The 12,619-nt window shown below is 40.6% G+C and overlaps 1 protein-coding gene across 2 annotated transcripts in view; it reads left to right on the top strand.

Moving 5' to 3' along the window:
• Positions 1-9,747: 9,747 nt before the first annotated feature.
• The window catches only part of CTTNBP2 (cortactin binding protein 2), a 155,399-nt gene continuing 152,527 nt past the window's right edge, over positions 9,748-12,619 (top strand). The window contains exon 1 of one of the 2 annotated variants that reach the window (XR_005556794.1): positions 9,748-10,072. Coding sequence is in view for 1 of the 2 variants with exons in the window: in XM_039343954.1 (XP_039199888.1) it covers positions 10,010-10,072 (63 nt within the window). In the remaining variant the exon portion in view is untranslated. The remainder of the gene's footprint in view (positions 10,073-12,619) is intronic. The other variant, XM_039343954.1, reaches the window with a different exon arrangement.

The raw sequence follows: 12,619 nt of genomic DNA, 5'->3' as shown, positions 1-12,619 counted from the left end.
ATATATATATATATATATATATATATATATATCTTGCATTCAAAATTCAAAGCTGTAGTCTGAGGTACATGGTCACCTTCAAATAGTCTGTGATTGTGTTTCAGTTCTTTTAAACTGGCACAGAGATTTTCCTGCACAATAGGAATATTGTGCAGGAACAAAATAAAACACAACAAGGTAACTGCTTAGTAGAGTACAAACATGTAATTGTAAAACTATTCTAAGTGGTCACTTTATTGCACTTTATTTTGTTCTTTGATCTCTTTGGGAAATTTGGCTGCATACAGGGATACTAGCATCTTTCATTTTTCATGAGCTAAGTGAGAGCATACCTTGAAAAACTAGCTGGTTCCCTCCAAGTATTGTTACCTTCATTGTCACTGTGTATGAGGGCCATTGATTTTAAAGGTTTGTCTCATTTGCATAAATTTGTGCTTGTGGATTTAATTTAAATATACCATCATGTTTTATTCTCACAGGGCATGATGACACTATAAATGTTAGTTGTTGTCTCTACAGTTCTTTTATGCCTTCTGAGTATCTATGACCCATGCTTTTTGCCACAAGTGATTGCTTTGATTGTGTTGCCTATTGCTGTGAGTATCACTGCATTTCTTAGCTAACAGATCTCTAAAAAGTCTTCTGGTAGATTAAAGTGCACACCCAGGTGAAGAGGATTGACATATATTGAATTTAGCTGCATTGGCAGTTGAATTTTACCATAACACAGGCAATGGGATAGTATTTCCTGAACATTTAAGAGCGTCTCATTTGTTTAAAAGGACAGAATTCTATAGAACAGTGGTTCTCAACCTTTTTAATGCCGCGATCCCCAAACGGTCGTAAGTCAAGGACTAAATAACCGATCGTAAGTCGAGGACTAAACCGGTCGTAAGTCAAGGACTATCCAACCGGTCATAAGTCGAGGACTTTCCCTGCCCGGGAGCGCCGCGCATGCGTGGTGCCGCCCCCCTGCGCCGGCCGAGGTGTAGCTGGCAAGTGGCAGAGATGGAGCAGGCCGACCACCGGTTGGGCCACCAGCTGGCCCAACCCAAGGGAGGTAAGGTATCCGCCGGGCCCCATGCGTGCCAGCAACCCTCCCTGCGCCCACTGGCCTCCCACCTCCCACCCCTGGCCCTCTTTTACTTACATTTTTAGTAGTTGCTCAGCAGGGAGGGGCTCGCCTTCGTGTAGACAACTTGCACCACCGTTTGCAGAATGGGACTTTTGGCGGGCTCAGCAGGGCAGAGACAGCCTGGCTTTTGAAAGCCAACAGAATTAGACTCTATTCAAGAGAGTCTATTCTATTCTATTCTATTCTAATAAAAGGGAGTAGCACAGCTAAGGGGGAAAAAAAATGGCGGACTGCGTTGTTTGGTGATCCCCATGAAATGGTCATTCGACCCCAAATGGGGTCCCGACCCACAGGTTGAGAATCACTGCTATAGAAAGAGAAATGTCTGATATTCAAAAAGAGTAGCCAAGGAGTTCTCATCAAGACTTTGTGGCCTCCTTCCATGAAACTTCTATAGCTTCAAGGAAATTCTCCATGTTGCCTAATGGTAGGGCTGGCCCTAAAATGCATGCATCCAAAGCAGTGTGCATGTTTTGCCTAGGGATCTAACTTCTAAAGTCTATACATAACATATTAAAAATCTAATAGTTTTTATGAAGAGATTCATTTTAAAGCATGAAAAATAAGTAACCTTTTTAAGAATACAGCAGAACACTAGCACTTACCTAATCAACTGGCTAATATACTGTACATAATATTTTCCTGTTATTCCTGAACTGTACAAAAACTTCAACATATTTGTAACTCTTCCATATCTGGTTGTTGAATGACTATGTAATGTACACAATAAAATGTCAATAGTGTCATTTGGATATTTTAAAGACAGAGAAATTACCCAAGAATCATTGATGCTGCATATATCAATTGCTCTCTCATCAAGCTGTGTCCTGCAAGTTTCAGGATTTAGCATCTGTACTTTCACAACTTGCCACAGAAAAAGGACCCATGACGATAATTAATACCTAATGGCATGTAAATGCTGCTGCTTTAGTTGTTGCATGGCAACTGACAAATCATAGACCTGTCAGTGGGCAAGAAAAGAAAGGAAAGAGACATTTAAACTAGAAGAGGCATTCACCCTGTTTCCCATACCAGCTGATCCATTTTCTTTTTAAGCATATTTCTTTTTCTCTATTAGAAGTCAGTCCTGATTTTGTGGAATAAAAAACAAAACAGCAAAACAAAGTGGAAAGCCTGAAACATATAATTTAGCAAAACTTTTTCTTTATTTTTAAAGTAAAAATTTCTAAAAGCTAGTTAGAATGCTACACAGTTATATTTCTAAAACAAAGGCTTTAACAGTATCCATTCCTACAGTTCAGACCAGGATATACTTTTGAGTTACTTTTTGGTAGATTTTTAGTTAAAGTGATTAAGTTGTGTTATGGTCTCACAAACTATAGGAGAGGATACTGCCTTGATTAAATGCTTGTTTTTCCAAAGATTCCTTCCTCAGTCAGTTATTTTTAACCTCTCTAGGAAATAACTAGCAATTTCCAGTGTAAATTCTGAAGTGTGTTGGCTTTGCAATGTAAATGAAAGCAAACAATAGTTCTCTTGTCCTCCATCTAAATGAGCAGTGATAATTGTCTTCCATCTGGGTATAGACTCCTGTTAGTTATGTTATAATTAAAATCAAGCTTGGCCCCTCAATTGCCATTTTACTATCACATCATTCTAATGGGTTATAGAAAATAAAAGAATTTTCCACTTATTGTACTGTGGGAGGACAGCAGTTGTTTTCTGAAGCTGGTTGCCTTTTAGATTGGCACAGAAGGCATCCTTTTTGTTCATCTGGAGAAACAAAAGCATAAGAAGAGACAAAAAAAAAGCAAAAAAGAGACAAAGACAGGAAAAAACACATTTAGAGCACATATCAAGTAAGAACATTCAATAAGTACATTATTTTCTTAGTGTTGTGTTGTGATCCAGTTTGTGTTGTGGTCCAATCAAAGCAATGAATTTGGAGATCTGCTGGAGTCCTTCAAGAGCAGGGTACCAGGCCATGGGATGCCAGCATCCAGTCTGCCACAAACAAGCAAAGCCCCATCCAGTCCACAGAAAAACCTTTCTCCACGGAACCGGTCCTTGGTGCCCAGAAGGTTGGGGACCTCTGTTCAAGAGAACCTCAACCAGATTTAATCATGAAGGGTTCACTTTTCTCCTTTTTTCCTGTGGCAGAAAAAAGCTATTTCTTTGTGTCTGTGATAGAACTAACAATCCAGTGAAATAGTTTCATTAGCAAGTAATCTCAAAAGTGTTTTATTGCCAAGCATTTCTCCAGCAGCAAGGTTTAAACACGGACCTGAGGGAGTTAACTCTTCAATGGTAAAGAGCTCTATTGACAGTGGAAGGGATTAACACTGCTGGAGATCTTATTTTCCTAAATAATGGAATTAATTTCAGAATAAGGCAGTTTGGGAAGGAACAAAGACCTATTTTCATACCATCCTGTCATTATCTGTATTACAAGACATCTCCAATAGTATCGTTGGCGGTACTTAAGATAACCTTTATTGTCATTTTTTACTGTGGGCACAAGGATACACATCAAAAATGAAATTTAGTTGCCCGTTCTCAAAGTGAACACATACATGACATACACCTAAACATATTATATACAACATATACATACTATAAACAACATATGTATAGGCTACACCTCATATGAACATTAAACACTGTCCATCTTGAATATATAACAGAAGGAGGAAGCTTCCTGCCTTGAATAGAGCTGTGCCTTTTTTGTTACAGGCACACTGATTCTCACCTGTGTTGCTTCCTGTGAGGTCAGGCATGAAACTAAATGTAAGTTAGTACCAGCTATTATTACATTAATTAGATTTGGTTCGATTAATTTGATAACTGAATTGATTACTATACCTTCCACAATCCCTGATAAAATAAAATGCTATCTTTCTACAGTACTGTTACTAACCTACTCTATCTTCCATATACCTGCTGAGAGAGACCTTATGTTTTGAAACCATAGCTGTTTATTCAGCCAATCTCTGTAAAACAAATGAAATGTGGTAGCCCCTTTACTGAGGATATGAATGCCCTCAGTTCTTTCTTTTTATGTCTTTCCCAGTTGCTCACTGTTTTCCAATTTTAATTCTTCTCTTCAGGCCTCTCATTAATCAGCACTTGGCCCATGTAAACCACTTCACAATGGCTTGATTAAAAAATCATGGCTAAAGTAAACCATGACTAAACATTTTTATTTGGTTTTTAATTAAGGAGAACATAGAGGAAAAAGAATAATGTACAGTATGTATGTGACAGATCTCCTGCGTGGGGAGAGAGGGAGAAAGAGAGATCAGAAAAAAAGCAAAGGATTATTAATTATTTTTTCTTTCCCATTCTGAAAAGCATTAAGTCTCTTAGCAGTAAGAAAGGTGTGGATATTTTACTCCTGTTGTCCAGCCCTCAATTTCCATGTAGCAGGTACAAAATTTAAAAGAATATGACTATCAGAAAATATTAAATTGAAAACTAAATTAAAAATATAATGAGTTCTTCCCAGAATATAACAATTATTAGAAATTGTGTGTGTTTGAGTGAAACATTATTGGACTTCTAATAATATGATGGTTTAATTATTCCTCTTCTGTGCAATAACAAAAAGTCTGAAATATTTTTCTTTTGAGTATTAGTTTAAGATCTACTGAAATATTTATGACATACATCAAGACAGCCTTCCATTATTTATATAAAATGGGGATTTCCAATTTCTTTTTCCATGTAGTGAAATAGTGGAAAATATGTATTTCAAATCTTTTTAGTCATCAGAAAACCATGGTTTAACATGAGATGTAACCAAAAACTTTTCCATGGGGTCGCGATGGGTCGGACACGACTTCGCAATTAACAACAACAACAAGAGAATTGCAGCATTAATTTCCTAGATCAGTGATGGCGAACCTTTTAGAGATTGAGTGCCCAAAACCCTGCCCACCCACCCACTCCCATTCCGCCCCGTGCCCCACCTGCCCCACCCCCACCCCGCAGGCCCACCCACTGCCTCCACAGTCTGCTGCAGATCACCCAGGTAGCCCAGCAGCACCATGGCAGCCACGCCCCTGCCCGCGCCCCGCAGCATCAACTGTGTGTGACGGGGCGTGAGGGCAGAGTCTTGTCCCCACTGGCCAGCTGCCATGTCCTTCGCTGCACTTGGGGGAGACTCTCCTCCAGGGGGGCTGCTGATGAAGAGGGGGCCAAGGGGGGAGCCGGGGCTGGGCCCCAGCCTGACCTTGCCCTGTGACAATGGCACCCCTGCCCTGCCTTGCCTTGTTTCGCCTCACCCAGCAGGATGAGCCTCCTGCCCACCATCCCACCTGCCAGAGACCCCCTGGATCTCCCCCAACCCTGCCTGCCACCCACAGGCATCCCTCCCCACAAGCAACATTGAGGTGATCACGCCCACCTTGTCCACACCCAACCAATCTGCCATGACCACAACCACGCCCACCCAGTGAGCCACACCCACCTGGCACTCGGCAATAAATAAGTGGGTTTTGTGTTGCAGTTTGGGCACTCGGATTCTAAAAGGTTCGCCATCACTGCTCTAGAGTTTCAGCATGTGAGACTATAACTGGTATTATCCCTGACTATCTGATGTAATCCAGATTTTAATAAAAGATGCAGATTCATCATCCATATTCTATGCAAACGTACTAAGTGTTTGCATGATTGAAAATATCCTATTAAAAATAATGCATTGAATTTATTGACATAGAAATTTATCTTCTCATCTTTGTAGATGATATGCTTTTGATCATTTCTATCACAAAAAAAGTTAAATAATTTTGAACATTTGGATCATATAGTAGAAGCAAATTTTCTAGGGGTAGAATTTAGTCGAAGTCCTGCTGGTTTGTCTAGTCCAGGGGTCTGCAACCTTGACAACTAGCATAGCAGGCTGAGGAATTCTGGGAGCTGAAGTCCACAAGTCTTAAAGTTGTCAAGGTTGCAGACCGCTGGTCTAGCCTTTTAATGTTATTTTTAGCTAGATTGGGAAATGGCTTTCTCTGAATCATTATTTTTCTAAACCTGTCTTCTCACAGAAAGGGACCTTTTTGAAATCTTAGTAATGAGCAAAGAAATGAAAGATTCATTTGGATTATAATAGGTGTCATGGGCTAAGCAATAATTTGAAAGTCTCATTGGAGTAACCCAGGTTGAAGTTCACCCTCAGTCATGGAGGTTTAGTGGATGAGGTTAGGTCACTCACTGTCTCTCAACCCAACCTGCCTCAAAGATTTGTTATTGTGAGAAAAAAATGAGAGAACAGACATTGTGCTTTCAGCTGCTGAATAAAAGCCAGTACACAACCAAGCAAAGAACAATAAATAATGATATATAGGCCCTAGTATTGATGTTATGTAATTATTTGTAGAATACTATAGCAAGCTATGGAACTGCATACCTTGGCTGAAACATACCTTGTATTCTGAGATGGTATGGTAATGTGAAAAACACTCACAGAACTACAATATGTAAGTCAACAGTATCCATCCAAGTCTGATTGGTTGCTTTTCCATGAAATGAACATGAAACCTCAATGCTAATTTTACTCCAAATGGCTCCTTAATCTGAAGTTCAAAGGAGATAACCTTTTTAGTGGTGGCTTCTTACTTTACTAAGTGATAGCAGCCAGCTGATCTAAGCTGATCTCCAAAAGCTAAGTAAAACTTGCATGGGAAACTACCATGAAATGCTAGGATTATAGCCAAGATTAGTAAGTAAAAAAATATCATGGAAAAAAATGGCAAATCAATTCCATATTCTTGCCAAGAAAACTATATTAATATATTTGTGAAGTCATCAAGAACTGAACTCGACTCAAAGTAGACTTTATTTTTTTTAACCTCAGTTAAGATGGCTGCCACCTGGCCCCTTCATTAATGTTATTTAGCACCATACCTTGTAATATCACTTCTATATTAATATTTTATTAATACTGATTTGATGGTATTTACATTGTGACATAGCACTCCATTTTGTGACCAGTCTATCTTCATTAGATAAAAGCTTTGCATGTGTGGTACACTTCTCTTTTAGCCCTGTGGGTCACTTCTAAATCTTCCAAACAATGGGGCACACTCCAACCTAGAAGTGGGAAGAAAATAAGAGAATATTTGTGCTGCAATAAAGCAGTCTGTTATGCTATGATATGTCCAGTTCTTGGAAAGCAAAGGACCCTCTCCCGTCAGCTGTACTGGAAGGCAGGTTTCAGAAAAATCCTTGTGTAAAAAGGATGAGTGTCTGTCAGACTGTGAACATCAAACTATTAACTCATGTATTACTCTGTTGTATCTCCTACAGAGATAAGGGGAGTGAGCTCTTAATATTCCCCATCAGACTACTCTTGAGACAACCAAATGATTTTTATCAGATTCTCCTTCTGACAGATAAGAGATCCTAAGATGACACATATTGTGGTTAAGTTTGCATTTGCAGCCTGCAGAATTCATTCTTGTCTAATGGCAAATTCATTTTAGATTGTGCTTGGATTATACTTTGTCAACCAGAGTATTGCATAGACTATATTGATTGCTATTACCTTCTTTTATTGTTATCTTAGTTCTATCCTTCTATTCATTTAATAAAATTGTTTTTATTCTGATATATTTGCTTAGTCTGTGACCTACAATGTAATATTCACAAAGACACTGTGCTTTGTAAAGTATAGTTAAATTTTATGTATTTCAGTATCACATCTAGGTTGGAATTCAGTACTGGACCTGAATGATATAGAAAAGACATTTCCCTGGGGATCCTTTTCCTACAAAAGTGTTAAAGCCAAATTCCAAATGAAAGCCAATGATTCTAAAATCAGGACTTTCCACTGAATGTTCTGGTTTGTGGGATGAATTTGCCAAGTGATTTAGCAGCCTTTGTGCTTCATGCCTTTGTGGAATTTTTCTATATAAACGAAGGACACCACACTAATTCCTAACTAAGGCCCAGTTTATTATTAACAAGCAAGTGAATTGTTTATGTTACTATGGCTATTCAGGCCACTTCCAGTTCAGTGACAGTGAGGAAACAAGTAGAAGTTATGCTTGCTTACATAAGTTTACGGACAATATCTTTAAATTGATTACACTGATTTTCCATAGTACTGCCTGTTTCTTTTAATGGTGTCTGAACACAAGTGCCAAAACTCATTTTTCCCTTGAGAATCCACTATCTTGGCCTCAAGCAGCAAAATTCTCTTAACCAGCCCTGGAGATTGGAGAATTAGCAACCTTCCACATATTATTTCCAAAATCAGCTATTTTGTTATAAGCCTGTTTGCATAGCTTGGCACTTTGGATGCTAAGATTCTTGAGGGTCAACCAATTTGATGCAAGCATATAGAAAAATCTGTCTTAATCACCTTGAAAAAGAAAATAAACTCTCAGAAAATGGCAGACTGAATTACTAAATCCTTGTGTATCAGTTTATAGATCTAGCTGCTGAGAATTCTCAGAGAGGCAATATGCCACTGAATATTAAGTATCTTTCCTACTTTATACCTTACCATGGTACAAATATGTCCTTTGAACATCTTCTGTTTGTCACTTCATGACTTGCCCTGCATCTCATCCTCAACTCAAGACAGGCTTCAATAAAGTAGTGTCTTCCCCTGCCCTTTCCACACCCACCCAGCATCTAACAAGATTTTATAAAGTGTATATAATGTCTTCTGTTGGAGGCAAAGTGGAATGCTCAATCCTGCATGGGATCAGAGATACTTTATGGATGTTTCAGATTTCTGTAAACATAGCCTCTTTAGTTCCTGGTCAGTTTCATCTACCATCATTCTGAAGAGTTGGACAATGAAATCCTGCACTGATTTGTACAGGGAAGAGAGTTATAGTTTTCTAGCACAAATGTTTTCTTTTTATTCTTCAAACATTTCTTCTCTAACTCCATGTACAGTTCCCTGCCATAAACACTCATCCACTCATGTAGGTTGCCTTTTGGAAAAGCACCTTTGGGACAACCAGCAGCTGGTGAATTTAAGGAGTGGTCTACAATGGAAACACCAGAGCTCTCAATGGCTTAACCAGATTTATTAAGATTTAACACTATGATCCATCCTTGTTTAGCATGAGGCTGAAATAGTATAAACATGGGACCATTATGTTCCAAACAGAAAATGGAGGGCTCTGAATGCCTACATTTGTTGTTTGTATAAGGAAAGGAAAGGAAAGGAGGAGGAGATGGGGAAGGGACGGCTAAGTAAAATTGATGTTTCTGATTTCCATGACATCGTTTAAAAACATTTTTAAGTCTGAGCTACAACAAAATCGCTGCAGGAAGGGAAACAGGTCAAGAAGTTGAGGCACTATTTACTTACAAAGACCCAACTGGTTTCTACTGTGGTGCCTGACCGGCGAATGGTAGTCCACCAGCTAATATATAAGGGAAGCAAAGCTAGTGGGATAAACAAGTCCCTTGGTTTATGATAGGCTGCACACGCATAATCAGGACAGCAGCCGTTGGCACCCAATGGTTCTGAATGGATGCACCAAGACGCCGACTGGCAAGTGTTAATATCAGCATTGTTTTGCAGCGATTTAACCATGCCAGCCCCACAGTCTTCCGTTTCGTAGCTGCTTTTTAAGACCCTCTGCTCAAGGTAGCATGTAACATAAGCCCACAACATCCGACATGGGGATAATATTATCCGACATACAAGAGGCCATTTCAAAATAAAGGAATAGTGAAAAAACACCAGGACAGAAAATACACATCAACGGCTCCACCTCCCGGACTGCAGCTCCGAGCTCGGGGCCGGAGGGAGGCGCTCCGCGCTGGAGCCGAAGGAGTTAAGCGGCGGCAGAGGGTGCCGCTACTGTTGCTGTTGCGGGGGCCGCCGTTCGCTGGGCTCGGCGCCGTTCTCCTCTGCCCGGAGTCGGGGCTCGCTCTGCCAGTGGGAAAATGGCGACGGAGGGAAAGAGAGGGGAGCCCGGCTCCAGCGACCATGAGGATCCAACAGCAGTGGTAGGCGAAGAAACGTCCTTCTTCCCGGTCGGCCGAGCCCGACCGAAATGCCGAGGCAGGGCAGGCTTGGAAGAGGCGGGAGGCGGTGTCCGGAGGGGGGCTTGGCGTCCGGCGTGCGGAGCTGGGGAGGCAGAGCGCAGGGAGCGAGGGAAGGCGCGCGGGGCCCAAAAGGGGCTGAGGGAGACAGCGCGCCGGCTTAGCTTGCTCGGTCCCCGGAGGACATTCTGCCTCCTTCGCTCTGGGGAGGGGAAGCCTCGGAGAACGTTGAGCGGTGGTCCGCAATTACAGGGCTGCTCCCCCCCTCGCCTTCGATCTCAGCAGGATAGAGGATGGGAACGGGACCCTGCTCAGAGTCAATCCCGGACTCTGTAACACGCGTGGGGAATAGGTAGCGCGCTTGGGGAAATATGGGCGGGTACCTGAAATAGGACCCTGCTTCGGGAGTCTTTCGGTCTAAGGGCGGTCGGTGAGAGTCTCCTTAGAAGAAGAGGTTAGACCCAGGGCTGTTTCTCCCAAGTAGCTCCCCATTGTTTCTCTGCTGCTCTTTATGTAGGTCTGCCAACGCGACCTCGTACTTTCCAATGGGACGGTGCTGTGGACGTCCACAACCTGCATTGTGGATGGGTTATTGGAATATTTCAAGGAGCTGACACTACAGTCCTTTCTAGGGTTGATCTCCTGCTTTCCATTCGAGTTGCCTTTCCCGCCCGGTCAAGTCCGGGATATTGTGGAAAGCCTTCCAGATTTTGGAACGCGGCATTGCCTTTGAATTCCTAGCTTTTTCGAATTAGGATCGCTCCAAGTTGGAAAGAATATGCTTAATAGGAGAGAGGGCTCTTACTGAAAACAGACGGGGAATCGGCCTGCTCGGGCTCTCCCTTTTTCTTTTTCCCATATATAATGCCAGGCACACATTTCAAAGTGGCAGAGCTGGAATGATCTTATCTTTTTCATATCTTTGCTAGAGGCTTTCTCTCACGCAAATACAAACTCTTTCAAAATCCCCCCAGATACAGATAATGTTATGCTTTGTCACTTAATCAGATATTCAGTTTGGCAGTCTTTCCCATCCAAAACCCCTTCCCACATCCCCAATGTTATAGGCATGACCTTAATAATTCTATAATTTTTCAATCAATTTCTAGTTCACTTGTTTAGTTGATTTAATCTGGTGGTGATTTTATGGAACTGCAGAGAAAAATCCATGATTTGATTATTCCCCTGAAAGCTGTAAATCAAAACCCTCTTGTCAGCTGAGCAGCATGTGCTGCTTATCCACTAGCACTCTTTCAGGGAATGTAGCATAAAAGTGAGGCTTTATCCTTCCATTAAGGTTCTTTGGAATTATTATTGCATTTGTTCCATTTGGTTCTTCTCTTTTCAGTAATTAAAGCAAAAACAAAATAAATTCAGAGCAGCCTATTACAGTCTGGTTGTCTTCAGTTGTGTTGGAAACCAGATTCCCAAATTCCTGTGTGGTCTGGAAATCTTGCCCTTATAGCTCAAGACAGTTGAGGAAGGGGGGGGGGGAAATTGAGGAAATCTGATGAGAAGATGGTTATAGAACTTGACCTTTAGACAAAATCTCTAGGGCAATGATTAAGACAATCAAAAACAGTCAAAAAGAAAAGTAGGTCACACTAGTATTTCTTGCACAAAGCAGGGGAACATCAACATGTGTGTATGTATATACAGTATTCATTCATACTATAGGCATGAATTTGAGAAACTAAATTGGAATGTGGAATCCACAATACTGATTGTTTGAAAAAATAATTTCTGGGAATGATGTAAAAGAAATCCCAGTTTTAAGTTTTTAAATATAATTCGCTATTTATTTAGTTTTACAATACACATATTTTGATTAAAATCATTTAAACTGCTTGAAATAATGCTGATCTGCTGAATAGATTCTGGGATGGTAATAGTTACCCAGCTGAATCGATTGTTCCTACATAAAGTGAAACAAGCTTCATAAAATAAATATTCAAATACTGTATTTAGGAAAAGTGAAAAATGCTATTCAAACCCACGATCCATCTAGTCCAGTTTACCCGACCTATCACTGCTTATTGTCTGCAGGATTAGTTTTCACATAGAACTATTTTTTTTCCTGAGTCTTACATGGAAATGCTGATAATTGAATTTGGGATTAAAGTATCCTAGAATTAAACTAAGGTCCCTTTCCATATTGCAGAATGAATTAAACATATATGTAGATGACATTAGCAATGCACTATGAAAGTAGAAACATGCTTTATATAGGAAATCAAGGTATGGAAATGGATTTCTACTTGTACAAGATAATTTTCCTGCCCCTGCACCCATCCACACCATCCCAGTATAAGCCTTCTGATCTGTTCTGGAGAAGCTTACCATCCTCTAGAGCCAAAGAATGGGGAATTTATCAGCAGGCAAGTATCATTAGATCGCATCCCTGGAAGGCTATTTATAAGCAGTTCCCCTACTAAAAGGTTGCTCAGGGGATACTTTTCATTCTGATAACTGGTGCCTTTAAATTAATATAAAAAGAGATCCAGCCCCAAC

Source organism: Crotalus tigris, unplaced genomic scaffold, assembly GCF_016545835.1.
Source record: "Crotalus tigris isolate CLP2741 ecotype Arizona unplaced genomic scaffold, ASM1654583v1 scf7180000017883.2314494, whole genome shotgun sequence".
NCBI classification, from domain to species: Eukaryota; Metazoa; Chordata; class Lepidosauria; order Squamata; family Viperidae; genus Crotalus; species Crotalus tigris.
Note: the sequence above shows the minus strand (reverse complement) of the source record. Positions and strands in the feature narration are given on the sequence as shown.